The 24,050-nt window shown below is 43.1% G+C and overlaps 2 protein-coding genes across 6 annotated transcripts in view; one reads left to right on the top strand and one right to left on the bottom strand.

Moving 5' to 3' along the window:
* Positions 1-9,169, bottom strand: part of ece1 (endothelin converting enzyme 1) — a 33,938-nt gene extending 24,769 nt beyond the window's left edge. Inside the window, exons 1-3 of one of the 4 annotated variants that reach the window (XM_076268012.1) lie at positions 9,052-9,169; positions 2,837-2,923; positions 200-338 (exon numbers count right to left, since the gene is read on the bottom strand). In XM_076268012.1, the coding sequence (XP_076124127.1) occupies positions 200-338; positions 2,837-2,923; positions 9,052-9,054 (229 nt within the window). In that variant the 5' untranslated portion in view covers positions 9,055-9,169. Of the gene's footprint in view, positions 1-199; positions 339-1,509; positions 2,255-2,836; positions 3,592-9,051 lie in introns of those variants that run through there. The other 3 variants (XM_076268013.1, XM_076268011.1, XM_076268014.1) reach the window with 3 other exon arrangements.
* alpl (alkaline phosphatase, biomineralization associated) overlaps positions 6,243-24,050 on the top strand; it is a 40,203-nt gene continuing 22,395 nt past the window's right edge. The window contains exons 1-5 of one of the 2 annotated variants that reach the window (XM_076268017.1): positions 6,243-6,618; positions 17,205-17,364; positions 18,296-18,415; positions 20,651-20,766; positions 21,439-21,613. In XM_076268017.1, the coding sequence (XP_076124132.1) occupies positions 17,265-17,364; positions 18,296-18,415; positions 20,651-20,766; positions 21,439-21,613 (511 nt within the window). In that variant the 5' untranslated portion in view covers positions 6,243-6,618; positions 17,205-17,264. Of the gene's footprint in view, positions 6,619-11,819; positions 11,935-17,204; positions 17,365-18,295; positions 18,416-20,650; positions 20,767-21,438; positions 21,614-24,050 lie in introns of those variants that run through there. The other variant, XM_076268016.1, reaches the window with a different exon arrangement.

The following is a 24,050-nucleotide window of genomic DNA, read 5'->3' as shown; positions in this document are numbered from 1 at the left end:
TTTTCTTACAAAAGCATCCTGACAAAACTACCGGCATGCTAAATCCCTTACATAAACTTTCCTAATTGAATTACACTCAGTATATTTCCACAACCATACCACAATATTATCTTGGCGTCAGCAAAGAGCACCAAGCACATTTATCCAACATCTTCCTCATCTCTACGGTGACGTTGGGACAAACAGACTGGCCACCTACCTGCCCGGTAGTGCACCCCCAGCGTCAGAAGGCTAATGAAGAGGGCAAGGGACAGGGTGCAGACCAAGACCAGCAGCCTCCTCTCAATGTGCGTCCTCTCTGCCCAGCACTTGGGGCCTGGGCCTCGATTCAGTGACACCTGGGTAACACACACACACACACACACACACACACACACACACACACACACACACATACACACACACACATGCATTCCTTCAGTTAGTTGACAAGGTATCTTTAAACTTCACATCAAACTACTATCTGTAAGCATGCTATGGGACAATTGTTGTGGATAACCTTAATGCAGTTTTGGAATCTGTTCTAACATGGACAACATAATAAGAACAAATTAAGGGATCGATATGATCTCTCCAGGTAAGCTGAGAACCACTTAGAGAGTAGGTGTCAAAAGATGGAAGCAAAGCCTTCCAGTAAGATTATAATAATGTGCAATGGTTATTCAGGTAGGTCATACTGAGTTCAAGAGAATAAAAGTAAGTATTGTTTTAGTTTTGCAGTTTAATTTTTTATACGTTTGTGTTGGGTTGTTGGTATGGAGCTTTAGTGGTATTCCTGTTAACGCAATCATATGTTTTCATCACACCTTTTGTTCTACGTGAAATGGGGCGTGCTACAAGTCTACACACTGCTAAAGTCCCTTAGTATTTATTGGCTTATCTCGGTCTTGTCTTCATCACAAAGAAAATGTGTTTTTAGAGACACAGCAGAGCCAACCTGTCTCTGTGACAAAAGGAAAAAAAAGTCTTGATGAATTGGCTTTCTGTCTAAAACATACCACAGTGTTTTAACAAGTCAGGTTTTAAACTGGTTTTCTTTTAAAAATGCTACAGTGAAAAGACATATGTTGGCACCAACTCCTTTTGCAAACACTTATCTATTCTCACCACAAGTTATCTTTCTATGTTAAGTATTTTAACTTGGAATGTTCTGAATGTCCATATTTTTTCCCTTTTCTCCTATATCCATGCCTATGCCACAAAGGGGAAAAAAGGCAAATCAAGACAGTGCCTCTCTATACAGTCCAGGTACTTTGCATGTCAGACTAGACAGGATGCCAACAGGACATCACATGCCACTACTGTGCACTTTCAATCTGTATTGCTATCACATTTTAGTTCAATAACACTCCTTCACCAAGAAAAGAAACATGAGAAGCTACATTTCTCAATGACCAACTTTTCAATTACTTCTCCAAGTGGTTCCCTGACACTTATAATTGGTGTAGTGAACACTTTAAAAGAATCAAGTCAACCAGCCTTAATTTGAGTAACACAAGTCAGATTTACCCCAGATAGACGAAAGTACTCCATTAACCCCAAGAGGGGAAAGGTCAAAGCAAATGTGGTCTTCTTTGCACTCTGCTCGGCGGGGGAAGATGGAGTCTACGATCGTTAAAGTAAATCCCACGCTCTCTCTCAGGCTGCGCCGCTCTTTGGGGATCTGTGCGCCAAACCCAAAGCGTTTTTTTTTTATATATATATCTCCGAGTTCCCCTGAGGGAAAGAAAGCACTGGGAGATGCAGAGACAGAGAGAGAGGGAGTGAGAGAGAGAGAGAGAGAGAGAGAGAGAGAAAGCCAAAGATTTGCCTTAATAACAAAAACGCTCTGGACGCTTAACTCCCTTCCAAAGCCAGGGAAAATATTTTAGAAATGCTTTAAGAGTAATGAGGCTGAGGTTCTCAGAAGAGGAAATAAAGCAAGCAAGTGAAAGAGAGAGAGAAAGAGAGAGTCAGTATATATGACAGAGAGAGAAGGAGGGAGGGAAGGTGGGAGGAAGGGAGAGAGAACAAATGAGAGCAAGCTAGAACTAGTATTAAACTGGAATGATGAGTTTCTGAGGGACACACAAGCAAACAAGTATGCAATAAGCTCAAAGGCAGAGAGGGAATGGATCACATAGGGACGTCCTTTGAGCTGCACACAGACCATGCAAATCCGTTGTTCTATCTGGCATACCATCTTTACACAAGTGAGTGACATTTGACTATCTGAAACACAGCAAACTGGCCAGTTTACTTTACCACAAATGACTGGTTAAGAGCTCCCATATGCCACTCCGTAGTGGCAGTCATTGCAATGCAGAGATAGGTTATAGTCCAAATACAGTCTACTTATTTAGACAAGGTTTTCTCCATAAACCATTGCTGATCATAAATGCATGACAGATTTGTGCTTTTTGACTTCTACGGCCAATACTGGAGCACGACTTCAAAGAAATATTTCTTACATTCCTATGGATACATCTGCAAATTTAAAACACTTCACGGACAAGCAAACTCTGTTTTCTATATTCTTCCAGAAGTGGAATTTCTTTTTTAAAATTGCACACATATTTCCTAACTTTAAGCAGATGCCTCAGGACTACAGTTTTATACAATGGATCAACCATGTCACCTGCGCAGTCTCTGACTAACTAGGCTAACTGTTAATTTCCTATTGACATTCATGACTTCACACAGCCAGTGTGACGTCGGGTCGGCAACCATGCAGAACAGCCATGGTATTGACACAAGCAGAGGAATGTGTTTGGACACGCGTGGGGCCGGCCCCCCCTCCAGGTCATTAAGGTTATCCCCGTCGATATTATGAGAGAGAGAAAGTGGGCCTGCTCACCTGCATGACTGCCGAGGGATAGACGTCATCCGAGGTAGAGTCGATCAGCTCCTCCTCGTCCAGGGTGGCCCGCTTGTAGGTGGACATCTGAAAGGTCAAATGCAGAATAGACTCCCTCAGTGCTTCCATTCTCCTCCAGGATAGCCCCTGGTGTGTGGCTGTGTGTGTGTGTGTGTTTATCTGTCCAGAATACTGGGAAGGTTCTCTCTCTGTGTGATCAGGACACGAGAGAGTGAGTCCATCTGTGCGCACATGTGTCTGTGTGTTTCTGCTATCCCAACAAAGTCCTTCGTTGTTGTTAAGGGGTGTGTTTTCTGGTCTGTCCTCCGCTCACCATAGCCCGGACACCTTCTCCTTCATTCACCCCAAAAGCTTGACCACAAACTGCACCCCACACTGTCCCTGCAGCCTCCAAAATCCCCCCCCCCCCACGTCCCCTCTCCCTCTCCACTCCTGTGGTTTGGACTCGGCTGTGGAGCACCACTAGGAATCGCCTCTCCCGAAAAAACACCCCCTCCACACACAAACACACATACGTCGAGGGGCTTCCCAGCTTAGAGCTCTACCCCCTCCGGTGTGTGGAACAGACGAGCAGTGGAACCCTGGAGTGGAGGACTCCCCTTCCCAGAACTGTCCTCACGCTCAGAACGTGCCGTCCCGAAAACAGCAGCAGCAGCCCAAACGAGGAAGGAGCTGCACACACGCACACAAAAACACAGGAAGAAACAGGAGGAGGTGGACGGCAGGACTGGAGCGCTTTACATGAGGGAGTGAGAATGAGGGGCGTGTTTGTGTGAGTGCATGTGTGTGTGCGTGTGTGAGAGAGAGAGAGAGAGAGAGAGAGAGAGAGAGAGAGAGAGAATGTGTGCATTCCAGAGTGTGGTTTCATTTAGATCTGGGAGGGAACGTTCAGAGGTTAGGGCATGCCCACTCTGTCCTGCCCAAAGGATATTCTAGGCTGAGGAGGCGGGGTTCAGGGACCTTCAGAGACTCCCCTTATATGTTTCCAGTTGTTGCCCAGGTTACGGTTACCCGATAGGTGTGTGACAGGCAATTGTTCTTTACCCAATCTGAACCTCCCAGAGTTGTGCTGTTGTAAATCTTTCTTGCTGACTTCTTTTATGGAACATACATATCTTGGCACTTTTACAACTTCTATACAACCGTGATCCACAGCAACTCTGAGTAACACCCATAAAGGCATTACAAGACAGGATTTGATCCAGATCTTTTAAGAGGGATTTTTTGGGATTGAAGAAGATTCTGGAATTTTGGCAAGTCTTCTAGTCTTGTAGTGGGAAACACACACACACACACACACACACACACACTCACACACACACACACACTCACACACAATGGGAGCACAAACACCCTGACAACACTTTCCCGCCATACCTGAGCAACATGAACATTTCCTTCTGTGAATAAAATAAGTTACGGGAAACTGCATGTTTCTTTAGGATCTCCCTGGTGGAGTTATCATTTACAAAAAAAGCCTGATTTCCTTACTGAAATTGAAACTTAAAATACCCAATAGGTGAACTCAACAGGAAGCCAGATCAGACTTATGGTATCTCTGAAGTGTTCCAGTAAACACCGACATCATGATTCACATTCAATCATCTTATAACTTGGCTGTCTTAAAACCTTTTCCACTGTTACACTGCTGGCTTGGCCTCCAGTTTTGGTCATTTAAAAATATAAGCTATTGCTTAGTAAACCATAGTATGTCAAACCGTGGCATTTACGTATCAAACAGCATTCTTGTAATGCTTCCATAATATGTGAGTTTGTGTTTGTGTCCTGTAAGTGTGTGTACAATGTGTTTTGTGTGTATACAGATTGGTTGTGTGTGTACAGTATGTGTGTATGTCTGTGTATGTTTGGGTTTGCTTGTGTGTGTTTTCTTCATCCTTGTTGATATCTGGCTCATCTCCCCTGTGTGCTAGGTTTGGCCTGGCCCTCTCCGAACCTCAAAATCCCCCAACGGCCACACTCTCCGGGGACAGAGCCAGAACCGGCGTCTAGAGCCAGAATCCAGGACCTCAGAACCCAAGACGCCAGCCTCATTTCACCCGGGCATGCAGGCAGCCACTGTCAGTACCGTCGACCTGCTGACCGCTGTCCTGTCTGCTACCCTCCTCCCCCACCCATAACCCTCTATCCTCCCACCCTCCTCCTCGTTCTCTCCATGTCCTCCTTGACCTGCACCGGACCACAGTTTGTGTTATCGGACTCTTGCCAGACCACTCAGTATGCTACCCCACAAACCCAATACGCCGCTGATGGTTTGGGCTCCATGACACCTTTGCATCCTATAACCCAGTGGATCTCAAAGTGTGGGGCGGGCACTAGTGGGGGAAAAAAAAAGTTTTTTTTGTGCCTATCTTTAATAATGCCTCTCTTACAAGGAGGGAAGATCATATTCAAAACAAAATAGCCACACAGAAACATGTCATAAACAGACATATGAATTAAAATAACATCTGATCCAGCGGACTGAGATGGGAAATGTAACGTGGACGTGGTAAAGTTAACATTTTGCCGGGTTGATGGGGTTAGGTGGGGCTTCCAAAGTGGGGAAAAAGTTTGAGAACCACTGCTATAGCCTCACTGTAAGGGTGTGAACAACCAGCGCGCCGCCGATGAGAGACAGAACGGAGTAGACAGCAGAGAGAGGTGCTGACTGACATCAGGCCGAACACCATGGGAAATGGGGACGCTTTCTGGAGCTCCGACCTGAACGAGTATCAACTGTCTGGCTCTGCTGAAACTCTCTGTCGATGAACGAGGCCCCGAGTTGAAAGCAAGCTGTCTGCGCATCTTTGTATCAAGTAACGCAAAAGCCTGCTCATTAGAGGACAATTAATCATACTGGCCATACTGGCAAAGGAGAGGAAAGTTGGCTTAAGCAGCATATCAACCAGAAGAGGCCTGTTTTCCAAACACTGTTAGTGAGCACTCTTGACCCTATCTGGGGAAAACAGAAAATCACAACACTCTGAAAAAACATTGCCAAACACTGACAACAGCGAACCTGGGTGGACATCCAGCCATTTGCTACTACTAGTTCCCCATGACCGCTTTCTACTGAACTCAGTGCAGTTCTGCAGTCTTTGAGGGCCTGTGAGCCCATAAGGCTTTGGTATTCGCTGGCATTGCCCCCACTGCTCACCCCCCTATATTGGCGCGCAGTCATCCCAGAGAGGCGTGCTCATTCCTGGACACTTTCCTGGCTGCGCTCCCTTGGCAGATGTGCCTCTGGAGGCTCCGGGGGAGGTGCTGGTGTAAGCAGAGGCAGTTTGGCAATCTTGTTGCCACACACCCTCTCATTAGACACTGTGCCCCCCGGGGTGGAGGTGAGCGAGCAAGGACTAGGGAGGGGGTGTGTGGGTGTAGTTGGGGAATGCCAACGGCCTTCCACCCGACATGTGTCAGTGGCTAGGGGAGGCTGAACTGGGTCATGAATCAGAACAGCAGAGTAACATCCCCCTGTATCCTGTTGGAGTGGCATCATTGTGTGTGTGTGTGTGTGTGTGGGGCCTTCAGCCAAGCAGACCACTTTTCCAGTCCCTGAGACACGGTCGTGACTCGTGCCCGGCGGTGCCGCTCGGCTTGGCCATGCAGAGGTGAGGATGGATTTATTCTGGGCGTCATTCCTGGATCTGGCACCTCACCCATGCCAGCGGCTCCGTAAGCAGCAGTCAATATTCCAGGATTCTTGGAACAGTTTGGGGCCTCTGCCCGCCAGCGAGGCTTAAAACCACAACTATGCGTCAGTAAGTCGTCACTGATCCTGTAAACCAGTCAATTATTTGTGGTGAGGTGGCATTCTCATGGGACACAGGAGTTTGTTTGTGACCGCGGGTATACAACGTGTTTGGGTGTTTGTGCGTGTTTGGTGTTTGTGAGAACAAGAGCTAAAACGGAATCTTTACTGTGGTCTGTGGTCACAGCTGAGTCACAGGAGTTGTGGCCGTGGGGTAATGGCCTACTTCCATGGACAGTAGCCTCTTGTTTATTAGCCCTGGGGGAAATAGACTTGCAGATATCTTTGGTTGTCGTCAAAAAAGACTGGCCTTCAAACGAGTCTTATGTTTGGAGAGAACAGCAAATCTATTAACAGACCACAATGATTTCTTTAATGAGTCGTTAAATATGAATTATACAGTTCTTTTTAACGATGGGGAAATTACTATATAGTACTTTAAACTACTTTTATCAGAGTGTATTCATACTAACATGTAAACTGCTACACTGCGAATGTCCTCAATGTGAAAGATAACAGCAGTGGAACAAACGGAAACCAGCCCTCCAGCCAAAACTTTCAAGACCTCCTCAAAACAGAGTCAAAACAAAAGTATATCCTATCATCCCTCACACCTGCAAGGCAAGCTTATTCCACGGCTGCTATGCTCAAACATGCTGTTGTTGGCTGGTTAGCCACAATATCAGATGCCATACTTAGGCCATGTGTCGGTTAGCAAATCTTTCGGGGTTATAAAAGTTTCTGGTTAACTCTGGGGACAAATTCCTAGCATGCCACGAAAATAACTGATGGTGATGCTGGTAGTGTTGTCTGTGTGCAATGTGTGGATATCACATCAGTGCCTTCCAGAAGTCCCAGTACCAAAAACATCTCACAATTTACATACAGTTATTCTTAATCGTTCAGCTGCCATTTTATTTCATCATTCAATGAATATGCATCACTATGTACCACGGGACTTCATGGGAACTCAATAACCTCTACACTGTGATAAATAGGAAATAGCCCCACCAAAGTCATTGATATCAAGGGCCTGGCTGGGACTACAGATCTGAGGTCATGACCTGTGACGTAAGACGAGCTTCATACCAAGCACTAAATTTGGAAAAAGAAAGAAAGGGAGAAAAGAAGAATCCTCCAGAAATCCAAAGAACAAATTCTAGAATGTTTCATTTATTCCTCATCAGAGGTAGAGATAGGCCTATCTAACAGAAAAATACCAGACTTACATCATCACATATTCATTTTTGATTCCTTATTATATTTGTGGAATGTATTATTCTTTTTGGCATAATTCTTCTAACAGAAATCATAATGTTTGGCTCCCTGAACTAGAGACATTCTAATGAGGAGACACACTCAAAGAATCTCCCATAGAAATGTATAGTGTTAGTTAACGCAAACATGGCAGTCGTCTACACATATTCCGCCGCCGAAAGTAATTGTTACTTTTGGGTAAATGTATAAAGGGGCCTCGGATACTACGGAACTCCCTTCCTCCTCTGACACTAACCTCACAGCAAGCAGTAGCGTACTTTCAAAGGAAATGGGTGGCGTGACAGGGAATTTGGAAGTATTGAGCTGATCAGTCATATGGTCATGCCTCTCCATGCGATTTCCGGATATTGGTTAAACCTCGACAAATTCAGAGTTTGTGTTGTAAGAGGTAGGCCTACTATCTGCATGAATTGCGCATATAACAATAAAACTTAAGTTGTCATGCAGTCGTACACACATCCAACTCGTGGATCTTCACATCCATTCGCACGAAATCAGCAGGAAGCCTGTCAGACACATGATTTCAGTATAATTTACAGTTGGAGGGTCAATCGTTTTGTTATGACACAGTGTTTATTTATTGCCAGGGCGCGAGAGATTGCCTGTGTCCATGACTTTAAGCTCCTTCCTGATTGAGGTAATGAGTAACTGATGCGAGGCAAAGAAATCAGCTGGCAAAGACTCAGCGCTGGGATTATCATTGGGCAATTATTTTCTGATTGCAGAACACACTATGCTATGTTTTTTTTATTATTCATTATTAGAACATTACGTGTTTAAACGCATTTAAAGACAGACAAAATATCAAGGACGTCTTGCATACGGTCACTACACAAGACAGTGCGACGTCCCCACGAGGTGTTTGAAACGTCAGTGTGAAATGTGTCACATTTGTAGCCTATCTCCCTAAATAGCATTTCAAATAGGCTACATTGAGGCAGAGCCTTTATGTTTGTGGACTATAAGCGATACCATGAGCCACTGTTGACCATACTCTAGTCATCAAAGCATCACAGACTTCTGACAACGTGACGTTTGAGCCCCGTGTGTGTGTCTAGGCTGCCAGCGTGTTGTTGATTTGTTCTTTGACCATCAGCACTTTGTACACTACGTTCAAGCAACATTCACACTGCGACAAAAAACTATTAAAAAGTAAACTTCTTACCATGATTTCCGTTTAGCTTTTTCTGTGACCTGTTAACGGACTAACAGCACTGCGATGAGTTACCACAGTGCGGCCAGATTTTAAAGAAACAGTATTTTGCCTCGGGACGCTCTGTACGTGGGAAGTGCTATAACTGTTCGATTGCAGAAGAGATTATTATAGTAACTACTGTACACCAATAGCATAACAAGAGGGGTGGTGCTTCTGAAAATTTACCCAATGTCTCTGAGAAATGGGCGGAACCACTAAGATTTACTTTAACCATTAAAATACTGAAAAGTACCCCTCACTCGATTGGTCCAGCCGAAGGCTTGCCCTTTGCTGTCCAGTGATGTGAGCACTTCTGAGCCACAGTTAGGCTATAGGCCTACACTTTTTACATTTTCTTCCACATAACTTTTCCCTTACAATTGAAAATGCTACAGATCAGATTCAGCTCCAGAAAAATGTGGCCCTCTAGTCTGAAAGAATAGGGTGCTTGATTATATTGTTGTAGCCTAGGCTAGGCCCTACTCTCAAAAATTAACTCACAACCAAAGACAATAATGATGCTTCAGACAACATCCCTGTGCAGCAGGCACCGAGTGAAAATCTGAAAATATCAGTACAAAACCAATCTGAATCTGAGTGTATGTAGCTCACACGTGTATCTAGCCTGATGCAGTCATACTCAATTCTAGTCAGAATGTTGTGGGCGAGACTAAGTTCGGAATGGCACCAAGGCTAACGTGTATCCAGTTGCAGGCCTAAAGACGCGATGCCCATAATAATAGGGTAGCCTAAATGCTTCTAATCTTTGACCTTGGTCTGCAGTAAACTACATATAGGTCTAGATGGTTTCCTCAAACACTAAGAACCACTCTGATAATTCTGAGTTGTAGACTAACAAATGGCCTACTTTTGAGTTTAGCCCTGTCAGCCAGGCTTCCCATAAGAGCTACACATAAAAACTAAGCCCATAGGTAAAACCACTAGATTATGGCAGTAATAGTCTTAACAGGATTGCTAGTTTGTGATCCCCCCCAGTTTTTTATGCAGGATTCCCACCACAGCTCAATGCCTTTCCCCCATGCCCCGTTTCATTTGTGTGGCTTGTGTGGCTGTCAGTGTTGAGCAAGTTACTTCAAAAGTGTAATGCATTATTTATTAGTTGTTACTGTCATCTCAAAGTAATTTGTTACATTACAATATTATTGTCTTTGAATTGTAAGGCATTACACTACGTTTACATTACTTTCACCAAAATAACAGGAAATATGGATTTGGTGTTCTCAATAGATCTTCATGTGTTCAATGCAGCTCATTACCCGGCAGGAGATGATGTGGTATGGCATAATGACTGGCTTAAGGCTAACAAAAGAACAATATAATGGTTGCAGTAATGGCTCATGGGACAATGTAGGTAGGCCCCAAAGGCCAAAGGTCACTCACAACTTAATATAGTAAAATATAGCCATAGTGAAATTGTATGTTGACTTTAAATGGTTCTCATCATTGCTGGTTGCCTTTCCTTCCACTTACAGTGGTGTAGACTTAATGCAAATAGTTTGAGAATAATGGCTACGATCTTTGTCTGTAAAAGCAACATTTTAGTTATTCTCACTGCTTGAAATGAGAAGTAGCCTAACCATGTTAGATCTGTTGCATGAATGGCAGAGATAACTCAAATTCCCTTTCTACAGTCATCTAAACAAGGCAATCAAATTCCAGGACCAGCATAGATGACTTTTTTTTAATTCTTGGATAATCTTCTCTGGTGCCAATTGAGCATTTCTCAATTTTGGATTAAAAAGCAAAGTAACTTCAGTTACAGAGAATTGTACCAAGTAAAATATTACTGAAATTGTATTGGTAATGCCTTACATTACTGCATTACAGCAAAAAGCAATGCATTACTGTAATTAGATTACTTTTTTTTTTTGCATTACTCCCAACACTGGTGGCTGTGCGTGCAATACGGTCTCATATCGGTCTATAGGGCCTACTATTTATACCCTAAATTAAGAGGGATTAAAGAGCATTTAAGAAGAAATCTGCAAAGAAATAGGATGGCATGCAATGCATGGGAATACATTTATTAGGCAGCTCCTTGGGCCTGGTTTTCCCATATGCTGTTATGGTATGGCGAAGTTGTTGGACTTTGAGTTTAAACTTGGCAGGGGACCATTTCCTCAAATCGTTGCTCAACGAATAGACAGAGTAAATTTCAACACATATTAAAGTTTAAACTAGTTAGGCTATAGCAACTGGGGTTGGAGCGGAGTAACTCGATTGTCCTCAGTTCCATGCTGTCCGAATGCGCGAAAAAATGGGTCGTTTCTCAAAAGGTTCAAGGAACTGCAAAAAGTCCATGCAGTGCAAAAGACCCAGTACGGTTGTTGACCAACGATGCGATAACGCGTCCAAGAGTGATAGTTTTGGTTGGGTATGAAGTTCAATCCAAGGTTTTACTGTATGTCAAAAGAGGTCTGCAGTGACATCGTGTGGATATTAATGACAAAGCCTAACATGGATTTGGCCAGTTGTGGATGTATGAATAATTTCGTGTATAGTAGCATAACTTATTGATTTTCCTAAAACCATTGAAGATTCCGACAGCGGAAGTTTTAATTTCCACTGCGCCTTTTGTGTTTATTTTAGGGAAACTGCCTGCTCAGTCCACCGATAGCTCGCAAGGAGGAGCTCGCGGTTCAAATAACGGTTTACTTTCTGGTAGAGCTTCGCCATTGTGAGTCCCCATGACCGCTATGTTCCGTCAGTGTGGCAATGAGGGCTACAAGCGCTATAAAAGCATTGGCAAGAGACACGCGAGGAACGCAGAGTGTGTGGTTACCCCTATATCACTTCTGAAGAGACTGCTTGCAGGAGCGTAAAAGCGCACCGGTGAGTAGGTAATTAAATGTTAACATGTAACACAGATAAACTGTTTAGGTTTCAGTAAGGTTTTCTAATACAATATATACATTTTATAAAAAAGTTAATGATAATGCATGCTATGTGTTGGTGAAATGACCACGAATTACTGTAGCACCGGCAAGATGCAAAGTAACTGAGTCTTCACATTTCACGTGTTACTCGTTTCCAACCACGAAGTAGCCCGGCACTGACAACAGATTTGATTTCAGCACGCATGAATACTATGGTGGTTGTGGAAACCAAAGCAATTGTTTGACGGGCCTTTATTAAAGGATAATGGGTCCTTACTGATTATTTTGGAGGACTGCAAAAGCGCGTCGCTTTCTTTTGGCGAGGCTGCTTTACGCGAATGTTTTCAGTGTGGTTTAATGGATTTTAGAAAGCCGCCAGTGAGGTCAGCTGCCAAAGCAGCCTAATTCAAAGTTGTCAGGGTAAATTAATCAGGGTAGTGTACGGTAGCCTAATTACCACGGCAGATAAAAGCTAAACAACGTTATTCTAAATGAATTAAGCAAGGGAATCACATTTCTCTGTTGCCTGTATCAAGAAATGACCTTTGTAGTTCGTTAAAGTTCTCGTTGTCACTTGATCACAAGATTGTTAAGCTATTGGCATCGGACAGGGAGTGCTGCAGTTCAATGGGACATTGTTGTCAGTCGCGTTGTTGTCTTTGAGATACAATTTAGGGTGGCCACCTGTCCTCGAGACACTTCCGACATCAGTCCTTCTGGCTGCAAACAATGTGTGCTGTTGTCTTAAATGCTCATACTTTAAGCATAATTTATTCGTAGTGGAAGACTGGAGATGCCATTTAAACCTAGAGCTCTCTCTCTCTCTCGGTTCTACATGTTGACGATGTTTTCAAATGGTATCATGGTGGCCAGGGCCACTGGGGTCTCTGTGTTTCTTCTTTTTCTCTGAATCCATATTAACTTGATTTGTGCTCGTGCTGTTTGCCTTTAATAGAGTAAACGTGAAATCAGAAATCGCACGAAACCGAACCGAAATAATTAGGCTACTACCAAACAACTAAACAGTTCAAATTGTATTCGCTTGAGATGTTTCACTTTGTATTACTTTGGACATATAGCCTATTCCGTTTAGTCTGCAGCAGTGTTCGGTTGAAAACGACTAGTTCACAGACTGAGCCATAGAGCTAAAAGAGGCTGACCTCACTTGCAAGTTAAAATTCTCCTGCTGAGCTAAGGAGAAGAGGGGGCTGGCATCGTGCCATTGTGGAATGATAGCTTCTATACCAGGTTATTGGTCGACTGAGGTGCATTTCCTCCAGCTGAGCCAAGGAGGGAGGTGGCAGTGCAGCATTGTAAAGTGGTGGAATTTATTGTGCAGTGGTGGTTGGTCTTTATTAGAGACGATTGGTCAACTGAAGAAAAGTTAGACATGAAAACAATGTGCAATATGCTGTATAGGTGAGGGTGATGTAAGATTTCTGTTGTACTACTACGTACACTACTCTAGCAATATTAACCTTCTAGGTTCCTATGTAAGATTCAATAGAAATGTTCTATTTAGAGTGCAATCACATTGTGCACAGTTTTGAAAATGTGGGTGTTCCTTTCCAAGTAGGCATATGCGATTGATACACAGTTGGTTCACAGGATCTTCTCTCTCTCTCTCTTTCTCTCTCTCTCTCAGTCCCTTTATGCATAACACATAAAGGCAAATAGATAGGATAGAATAACCCTTTTCACCCTGAGATACGAATGTGTGTGAATGGCAGTGCATTTGGACATGATGCCCTTTTTAAAAAAAAAATTGGCCCTTTTCATAGCCTAAAAAAGTGTTTTAAGGGCAAAAACCCTTTTCACAACATCACTACTATCCTGGTTCCTTAAAGGGCTGACAGCACCCTCTTCAATGGTTCAGCCTCCAAGCATGTCATGAATCTATAATTGCAGACAACAGACCATTTTTGAGTACTTCAATATAGAAAACTGGTTGACAGGGCAAGTTTTTCTGACAGTTTAGAGTGCACGTTTCTCTGTGAGAATTGATTATTATTGATTATAATTGATTAAATTATGTTGAGGAGTGGTAATTTAGTGTGCTTCGCCTTTTTGCAGACAGCCAGTTCTTCAACTGTCTTAAAATCTATCTTTAGGCCATTGCTACTATTGCCTTTATATCACAAAGCAACAGATTGTTTTTCACAGACTTTCAGAAAATGTGTTTCCTGAACCCCCTCCAGAATGTTCTTTTGAGTTATGCTTGATTCATTGGTCTGGTGTGGGTACAAAACACGTCTTTCACTGAATTTGAAATAGGAGAATAATAATAAAAATATTAATTGATAACAGAAGAAGAAAAAATAATGGACAAAGTAGGAAGTGAGAAACCTTTGTGGGGACAAAAATATGGAACTTACAGTCTTTCTGTCAGGCAGAGGGTTTTAGAACTTATCTTTCACTTAGTGTTTTGTCACTGATGGCTGTCAGTGAAATAATTTTATTGGCTGCTAAGTGAAAGTGAGCTATTTATTTCAATCGTTCGCCATCTCAATTGATCTGGGGCACGTTTCCCAAAACCATAGCAAGTTAGCAACTTTGTTGGCTGCAATGCAATTTCCCATTGCCAACCAACTTGTCTAACAGGTTAGCAACTATGGTTTTGGGAAACACACCCCAGCACTGTTACACATAGGGAGGAACGCTGAAAGGCCTGAGATGCCCCAGGGCAGCATTGGGCATAGGCAGCAAAGCTCTTGGAATGTCCTTTGTTTGCAATGAGGGGCTGAGGCAGCGTTTTGATAGCTGGGGTGAACAACGTTGTGCACAGATGGGGAGTGTCAATATTTTGGTTGTCTCAGATTCATTCAACCGCTCTAGATTTGTGAACTTATAGATTTTTTACTTTGGGCCACCTCATATCCTTCATCAGTTTGCCTCGTTGATTTTGTGTGTTAATTTTCAAATCCATATGCTTAACACACATTCCTGGGGAGGAGTTCTACCAGAACAAGCCTCTTCTGGGCAATCACACAATGGCTTCCTCTCACTGACTTAATTGTCACCACTGTAACTGCATCGATGCTGTTAATGCTGAGATTCATGCTGACATATCCACAGGAGCTGTCTTTTCTCACCATGTCTATTTTGGGTTGATTTCCGTTTATCACTCTTTGTTTGAAAAAGTTTATTGCCATTTCACGATACCACCCAGATTTCTTGTTTCTTTTTGTCAGAGACGCTGATGCATAACAGAAATGTGGTTGTGAGAACAGGGTGCACTCTCAGTTGCGCCAAAATTGCAAATAAACAGTCTCTGATAGCCTGTGTACAAACTCTCTTGTCACACACTGTTCAGAGTTAAAGGAAGGCTCAAGGCATGCTTCCTGTGGTTAGATTAGGGTGGACAGCGTCCGGATCCGTCTGCAACACATCTTGTGTATCCACTGCTGTGTAGTATATCTGAGGTCAGCATGACACTCAGACACACACACACACACACACACACACTCTGCTGGCCGAAGATGTGAGAGCCTGTTTGTGACAGGCAGGGATGGTGTTAAGTCTTAATCCTCCGTCTCCCAATCAGCCGCAGGCCCACAGGGGGCAAATGCACCTCTCGCTGACTGATTAGAGGGAGACCAGTCCACTCTCAGGGTATCGATTTGTGCTGTCTGCATGCCCTGGATGGCTCTGGCTCTAAGGGGGATGAGGGAGTGCTGTGCCTTTGGGAGCTGCACTGTTTTTTCTTCTGCCTGAAATTTGGACTCAACCTTATCAGCGGGACAACACCTGCTTGGAGGAAGTACCTCATTGGACACACCCCTGTTGAGTCTGCCCCCACCCCGTCCCCACACCCTCCAGCTGGTGTACCAGGTCAAACAGACGGCTGTTTTTCGGAAGGAGCATTTCGTCTGGACTGACCATCCTGTTGACCAGATTGATTCATTTAGACCTGCCACCCGCTATTTAGAGGAGCCTGGTGGTTTTGGGCCGACATGTCAGAAGAGACTGGTTCTGTGGTGCTGACCACCCTTGCGTCAGGCCTGTTGCTCCTCATCGTGTTGGCGCTGCTCTGTTTCTTCACCTGCAGACTGGCCTCCAGCATTCTGCCCGTCGGAACTCCCCAACGCTTCTGAGCATGAGCGCCAGCGTTGGCTCGGTAATAGCTGGACAAGGGATTAACCATTAGCCTTTTTCTTTTAAACATACACAAACTTTAAGCACTATGATGTAGTTCAACATGTGGTTAGCTGTACGTTTTTTAGAGATGTAAGTAGCGTTCCGTATAGAAGATCTGTGGCTGTGTCATGTCAAGGATCAGGAGTCCTATGGGCATCACTCTTTCTGGCATGTTCACTGAAGCTTACTGTGGAGTAAATTGAAACTAGGCTATGTGAAGTAGTGATGTGTGGGAAGAAGTACTGGCTGAGAAGGTTCTCTCGTCTAAAAGATGTCTGAAAATGGACCAGCAGAGGAATTTTTAACAAGCTTATAGCGAAGAAATATGTCACATTTATTGCATGAATAGATTTTTTTCCTCCTCATTCCCCCATCCACGTATTATACAGCTCTAATAGGATTATTTATAACTGAGTTCTATTATCTGTTTTATGATCTTTCAAGAGGTTGCCCTAGTTGTGATGAGTTGGGAATAAAATGTCTGTAGACAATGCTGTGGGAACCAAAAGTTTGAAGGACCTTTTTCCCTACTGGGTGGAGGTGTCCACTTAATCGGCTTTGTCAGGCCTGTTAAAGCTCTCCGCTGTGGCACTCAATCCCATTAAAGTGACCTTGGAGGAGGTGAGAGCAGCTTAGCGCATGTACCCCCCCCCCCCCCACACACACACACACACACAAGAGCCCCACTCTCTCTCTGGGGAGACACCCAGAGGGTTCCCGCCACAACAGAGACTGTCTTACCAGACAATCAATTTCTCCTACTCAGTATGGGAAGTCATTGAGTCTCTGTTTCCTTTTACTGTAGACCACGAGAGAGACTTGTAACATGATACAAATACATTTTAAGACTGCAGCCCGTTTGGGTGGAAGCCATGATTGCTTAAACCGTTTTTGCTGATGTAAATTGATGATGAGAAGCCAAGCTAATGTCCCCTAACAGGAAACCTACTGCTCTCACTCCTTAGGACATACACTGTAGTTACTATGTATGATAATCCCTGTGTACACTCATTGGGACAAACATTAAACATGAATAAACCTGTTCCTTACAGAATGACAGACTTCTGTTGACTTTTTTTTTTTGCTCAGGACAAGCTTGGGACTCTCCTTTCCTTGGGTTGTGGAATGTGACAGTTGCCTTGTGAGACAATGGCACATCGGAATGTTTGCACCATGCTGGTGAGGAATCTGCTCCTCTGCTCCCTCATAGCCCTGGGTGTCCATTGCCTAGGGAAAAAAAATATTCCTGGTAAGTCATGTCTCGATTAAAGGGCGCCCATGCAATTTAACAACACCTGTCACTGGCCCTTTGTGAGGACTTCACAGGACATCATATTACTTACATAACACATGCTGAGAATGGCACTTATGTTTTTCAGCATCATTGGTTTTGTGTAAAGGTATTCTTGAAGCTTTTTGCATAATAGTACTGTAACCCCGTCCTGAAAAGAAATGATGGGTAATGGTTACATGACACAGCTCTGTGTTCTATCCAGATAGATAGATAGATAGATAGACAGATACTTTATTGATCCCCAAGGGGAAATTCAAGCAAAGTCCATGTCATTGAAATTCAAGGGGAAATCCATGTCATTGACAACCTATGACAAGATATGTGATGCATGTTATTGCATATTGTTGTCTAAGGTTTTATAACACAAGGTTCAAAGGAAGTGTTACCCTTTTTTGCTCAGTGTTACCCTTTTTGCTCATCATTATTATAGAATACATTTTTGATTTTCATGATATTGAAAGAAAGTCTAATGATATTGAAAGAAAAGATCCCTTGGGTTGCCACAATGCAGTAAGATCACTTATACTCTACATTAAGCTTTGTTAGGAAGTGAAGTGATTGTTTTGAGGAGATTAGGTTGTCTTATGGAAAGGAAATGCATAACACTATTTGAACATGCAATTGAGGTGGGGGTTGTGGTTGTGATGGGTTTTTAAGAGGCTTATGCAGTACATGCATGACAGGATAAGAAATAAGGTCTGCATTCTTATCTTCATTTTCATGCCCCCCTCCTTTAAGTATGCTCGGGGATATGTCCTAAATATGTTTGTGTGTGGGCACATGCACATGGATGTGTGTGTGTGTGTGTGTGTGTGTTTGTATATGTGTGTGTGTGTTCATGTGTGTGTCCGTGTGTGTGTGTGTGTGTGTGCACTCTGTATAACAGACGAAGAGAAGAACCCAGCGTACTGGAACACATGGGCACAGCGCACACTGAAGCAAGCCCTGCAGCTCCAGGAGCTCAACACGAAGGTGGCCAAGAACATCATCCTCTTCCTCGGGGATGGTATGCACATCTGTCTCTCTAAACACAGTGATGTTTTCTAAATGGATAGTAATATCATATAATATAATATAATGGATGGTAATAGCATAGCAAACAGCACACCATACTTGCCCTGCGTAGCGTACTCATTTCTATGTACAATACATGATCTCTATAGAGAATTCCTCATTAGTTTCAGCAGCTAGGCTCTGAGAGTGTAGAATGTAAAGCGTAAAAGTCAGTTTACAAGGTCTCGGTAGAATCGCCGCCAGGCTGTTAAGCTGTGTTGAGTGACAATGAGAGTGAGTTTTCATCAAATTAGTCAACTATCAGCGCTAACTCTGGCATTTAAAAATGTGGGTCACTGATAACATTTGTGTTCGCAAACTCATGTTGTGTGATTTCGCTGCAGTTAGCTGAGGTGAGGGCTTAAGTATCAAAGTCATGTGTTAGCCTGTCATGCATTTTTCAGTATTTGCTGTTGCCTTTTCCGCATGACTACATTTGACAGGCATGTCAGTTGAGCAGATGCTAACCAAGAGGGGTTTTGTTTACCACCAACGATGCTACTCTGAGCCCCTATAAATGTGTTAAGTGGGCAATTTTTAAACATTGCCTGATAATGTTTATAGTGATGAAGTACTTTGAAAACGAATTTCTTTTTCATCAAAGCACTTCTGTGTCGAGACACATTATTCTAGGCATGACTCGTTGCTTATACTGTATCTATCTATAAATGACAGAAACGTCTGTCTGTCTGTGTGTGTGTGTGTGTGTGTGTGTGTGTGTGTGTGTGTTGACCACAAATCTGGTCAACTGCTTATCCGATTGATTTCAGACTTGGCAGATGTCTTGCTCTACTGTAGCCACTCCCCCGTCAGTGTGTTTTTGTGTTATTCGCATATCTGTCAAACCATTCGTCCGATTGATTTCAATTTTGGCTGGTGTCTTACTAAGGGCATGAGTAGGTGCACTGCCAAGTTTGACATTGTTTGGCTAAGAAATCTAAAAGATATTGTTAAATATATCGGAAAAGTTGTACACATTGGCTTTTGCCACTCTAGCCACTCCCCCTCTCACTCACACAGCACTGTAGGATAACAGAGGATAAGCAAGCCTTTGGCAGAACTGAATCTGCAGGTAAAAAGTTAAGCGAGTGGAAGATGTGTGAGTGATTATCATGTCTGACCTCATGCGGCTTGCTGGATGCAACAACATGCCAACAAACACAGGTATGCAGTGGCTATTCAAAACAACATAAAACATTATGTGCAACTGACACTTCAAATAGCCCAGGCTAATTTGGACTGTCTTTAGACTTTGAATAAACAAACAACAATTCCGACTGCAAGGTCCCAAATTAAAACGAGCTATAATGGTCCCGAATTTAAGGACGTTTCAGAATACCACACATGCAAGCATGATCAGCTAAAGACAACGAATGGCAGACAGAGCGTGATGTCACTAATAGGCTACCAGAGATTGTTTTCACGTCGTTGCAAATTTCATATGATGATGCATCATTCCACAAAATGGTTTGTCTTCTCTTTCAAGTTATTCAATAGGCTAAACATATAGCCTTGACTCAAAACAGCTGTTAGGCTTACCGTATGTAATTTTTATCTGTAAAAAATGTCACATGCAGTCATGATTAAATTCTGCTCACTGTACATTTATTATATTATAATATATTCAGTATTCATTATTGAATGCTTATAGCTGGAATTATGTTTTTCCCTATAATCCTATTTGTAAAGCAGGCCTGGCTGCAGGCCTATGTAATTGGACTACAGGTTTTCTACAGGAATAGCATGTTTGAATGTTCACTGCATCACTGCACTAGTACATTTACAAATGTAATGAAAGCATACATTTGTTGGAATAACCCTGAGATTGTATTGAAGTATTTGCAGCCTCACATAATTCTAATCTTTGAATGAGTGCCCCCTCTGATAGGACTTGTATGAATGTACAGCTTCTACAGCAAGTTTGCAGTTAGCAACAATGTTGTGTAAGCATGCCAGTCAAGGATAAGGTTGTTATGTCAGTATCCTTGCAGCACTGAATTACCCTTGGAAATAACTGCAGTGACGAGAGCAGGTGACAAGGCAGCTTCTCAGCTTCCCATATACAGTAACAGTATGTGTGTGTGTGTGTGTGTGTGTGTGTGTGTGTGTGTGTGTGTGTGTGTGTGGATGTGTGTGTGTGTGTGTGTGTGTGTGTGTGTGTGTGTGTGTGTGTGTGTGTGTCTCACAGGAATGGGAATTTCTACTGTGACAGCAGCACGGATCCTCAAAGGCCAGCTGAATGGCCAGAGCGGGGAAGAGTACCGGATGGAAATGGACAAATTCCCCTACGTGGCGCTGTCCAAGGTCTGGGCCCGCTGCAGCTTTGGCCATCCTGCCGTGCCAGTCTTTTTGTGCCCATAATCCTGCCATGAAGTGACTAAATGGCTCACTGAGGCGGGAGACTTTACACTCAAACTGGGATGGCATGAATGAGCAGCTTATGGTTGTTGTGGATTCAGTGGATAGATCATTACATGATTTGGGAAGCAGGATCTGTTATGCAATTGTCAACTTGGGTCAGAATACAGAAGTGATCTATTCAATGATGAACATAGTAAATGTGTCACACACACACACACACACACACACACACACACACACACACACACACACACACACACACACACTCACACCATACACCACACACACAAATTCCACTTGCGCTCCGGACATTCCATGCATGCCCTGTCAATGTGAGGGCACTAATCCTTCTGGCTGCTTTGGCTTCACTAATACACACACACACACACACACACACACACACACACACACACGCATGCACACTCAAACACACGCACACACACAAACATACACACATGCATGCACGTGCACACACACACACAAACACACATGCACGCACGTGTCTGTGTGTCTGTGTCTGTGTCTTTACCCCTGATCCTTGCAGACATACAAAACCACTACACTAAGACAAAGCACTTATACATACCTGCTTGTTTTGACACCTCCACTCTGCAGACCTACAACACTGATGCCCAGGTACCAGACAGTGCGGGCACTGCCACAGCCTACCTCTGCGGTGTCAAGGCCAACGAGGGCACGCTGGGGGTCAGCGCAGCTGCCGTGAGGTCACAGTGCAACACCACTCAAGGAAACGAGGTCACCTCCATCCTCAGATGGGCCAAGGACGCAGGTGAGACAACCCCATGCTCAGAAGCCCCTGTGTGTGAGAGGGAGAGAAAGTGTATATAAAACTAGAATGTAATGCCAGAGGAATTACAATAGCAGATGGACATCTTTGAGTTCATACAAATCCTCGTACCAAAAGACCTTGTGTGTCAAGGCGTTCTTGAGATATAACACTCAAGGTGTTTTTGACCTTGACATTTGACCTTTGACATCCAACATCAATTTACTTCTTCTTTGAATCCATACAAATAATCATACCAAATTTCAGGCTTGTATGTCAAGGCATTCTTGAGATATCACACTCAGAGTGTTCATTGACTTGACCTTTGACCTTTGACCTCCAACATCAACTCACTTCATCTTTGAGTCCATAAAAACACTTTTACCAAATTTGAAGCATATGCGTCAAACCGTTCTGGAGATATAATGCGCAAAGCATGAGATATGGCTGTGACTTTTATTTTGACACACGGGAAACACTTAAACAGAATGTGTAGTTTTAGGGAGCACCAGATTGTATGCATTAGAAGCTGAGACAGTTTCACAGGTGACACCTGTGCTAGTGTTCTGATTAGCCCGGGAACTTCTCTGGGAGCTTAACGAGCGCAGCAGGCTTTAGGCCATTATGACATCACAGCCATACAAGTCTATGGGGGAAAAATGAGCTTTTTGACATTTTTAATCCCCTATTTCTCAAAAAGTATAAACTTTTAAGAAGATCTCTTGTCCAACTCCAGACCTACACAACGGTTATTTCAACATGTCTGTACGTTAAGCGGTTAGAGTCGCATTCATTCTTGAAAAGGTAAAAAGAAAAGGTTATAATAAGAAGAAGAAGAAGAAGAAAGGAGATTTCAAGATAGTGGATTCCATCCACTATAAATATACTGTATATAAAATATATAATAAAGTGTGATATAAACTGACGCATATCTAAGATGGGACATATGACGGGATGTTGCAGTAGAATTAGTGGAAAGAGAGGGAGTCATCCATTTTTCTGTTTAAGTAAGCAAATTATCTTGAAGGAACAACTTTTTTGAAAAATCGAAGCTGTTGCCAGGGGACTCAGGAAATAATTAGCATTCATCCCAACACCTCACATGAATGATTTATTCCACAGGAAGTTGATCACTTGTTTTGAAAAAAAAAGGAAAAAAGATTATTTCACTGTTTGGAAATCTCACAGGAATAGGTGAGAGATTAGCGTAACAGCGTGCCTTGGACTGAGAAATGTGTTTGGAATCAGACTCTCATTAACCGGCCTGAAAGACGATGGGGGAAAAAAATATGTTTGCATTCCTCCAAAATGTGTCCGATCAAAGTGCATCCAAACAGTATTTTCCAAGGAACAGGTTACTTTGACATTCTGCCTGATTGCACTGGACTAAGTCAGGATGTGTTAGTATGAGAGACATGACAGGAATGAGCAGCAGGGAGCGTAATAGTAAACATATGACTGCAGGTCTAAAACACCAGGCATCTTCACTGGATCTGGCGCACCAAATGTCTCAGAGGACCTCCATCAGAAGTAGCCAAGAGAGGGATATCTATTGAGGTCTATCTGTCAGAATCTGGCAGGCATGGGAGAGAAAGACCCATGAAAGCATAGCAAGTGATGATTGCCCACATAGTGTTAGCGGTAACACTTTACTTGACGGGTGGGTTCATAACACATTCATAGCAGCTGTCATAAACTGCACATAAAGCATTCATGACTGTTTCATGAGACATGACTCAACATTCATACCAAACCTTTCATGAATGTGGAAGACAGAACGACGACAACTTGTCAAAATAAAAGTCCAACAATCGCAAAGGTAAACTAGCCTACATTCAACTGACCCATATTTGTGTAACCTGGATACCATTCATTTAATCTCTCCAGCCTTTGTAAATATTTCATGAATATCTTATGAAGTCTACATCGAATGTCACTTTACTATACAAGTTGTGAAGTATTTGTAATCACTGAGTTTGACCCGTATTTGTGTAACCTGGAACGGTTGGACATTCCCAGTAGCAAAAGATGAGAAATCATCTGCAAAGGTTACATCATAAAACAAATACATTTTTATGAAGCAAAAATGATTTGCTTGACCATGTTCTGTCTTTTTGGCACTAGAGTAGCCCATTGACTCAGATGTGACGTGATCAGGTAAGAGGTTTGGATGAAAAAACGGCAATGCTGCTTTGTGATTGTTGGACTTTTATTTTGACAAGTTGTCATCGTTCTGTCCTCCACATTCATGAAAGGTTTGGTATGAATGTTGAGTCATGTCTCATGAAACAGTCATGAATGCTTTATGTGCAGTTTATGACAGCTGCTATGAATGTGTTATGAACCCACCCATCAAGTAAAGTGTGAGCTGTCATCATTACAAATTTCTGTGATGAATGCGTTTTTACAAGCATAAGTCTGGAGTGGAAGCAGTTGGCCC

Source organism: Alosa pseudoharengus, unplaced genomic scaffold (genome assembly GCF_046254945.1).
Source record: "Alosa pseudoharengus isolate Yale_2024_CS ecotype anadromous, Long Island Sound unplaced genomic scaffold, YU_APseudo_1.1 YU_APseudo_1.1_scf_5, whole genome shotgun sequence".
In the NCBI taxonomy this organism is placed as follows: domain Eukaryota; kingdom Metazoa; phylum Chordata; class Actinopteri; order Clupeiformes; family Clupeidae; genus Alosa; species Alosa pseudoharengus.
The sequence above is the reverse complement of the archived record's forward strand: the minus strand, read 5'-3'. Positions and strand labels throughout refer to the sequence as shown.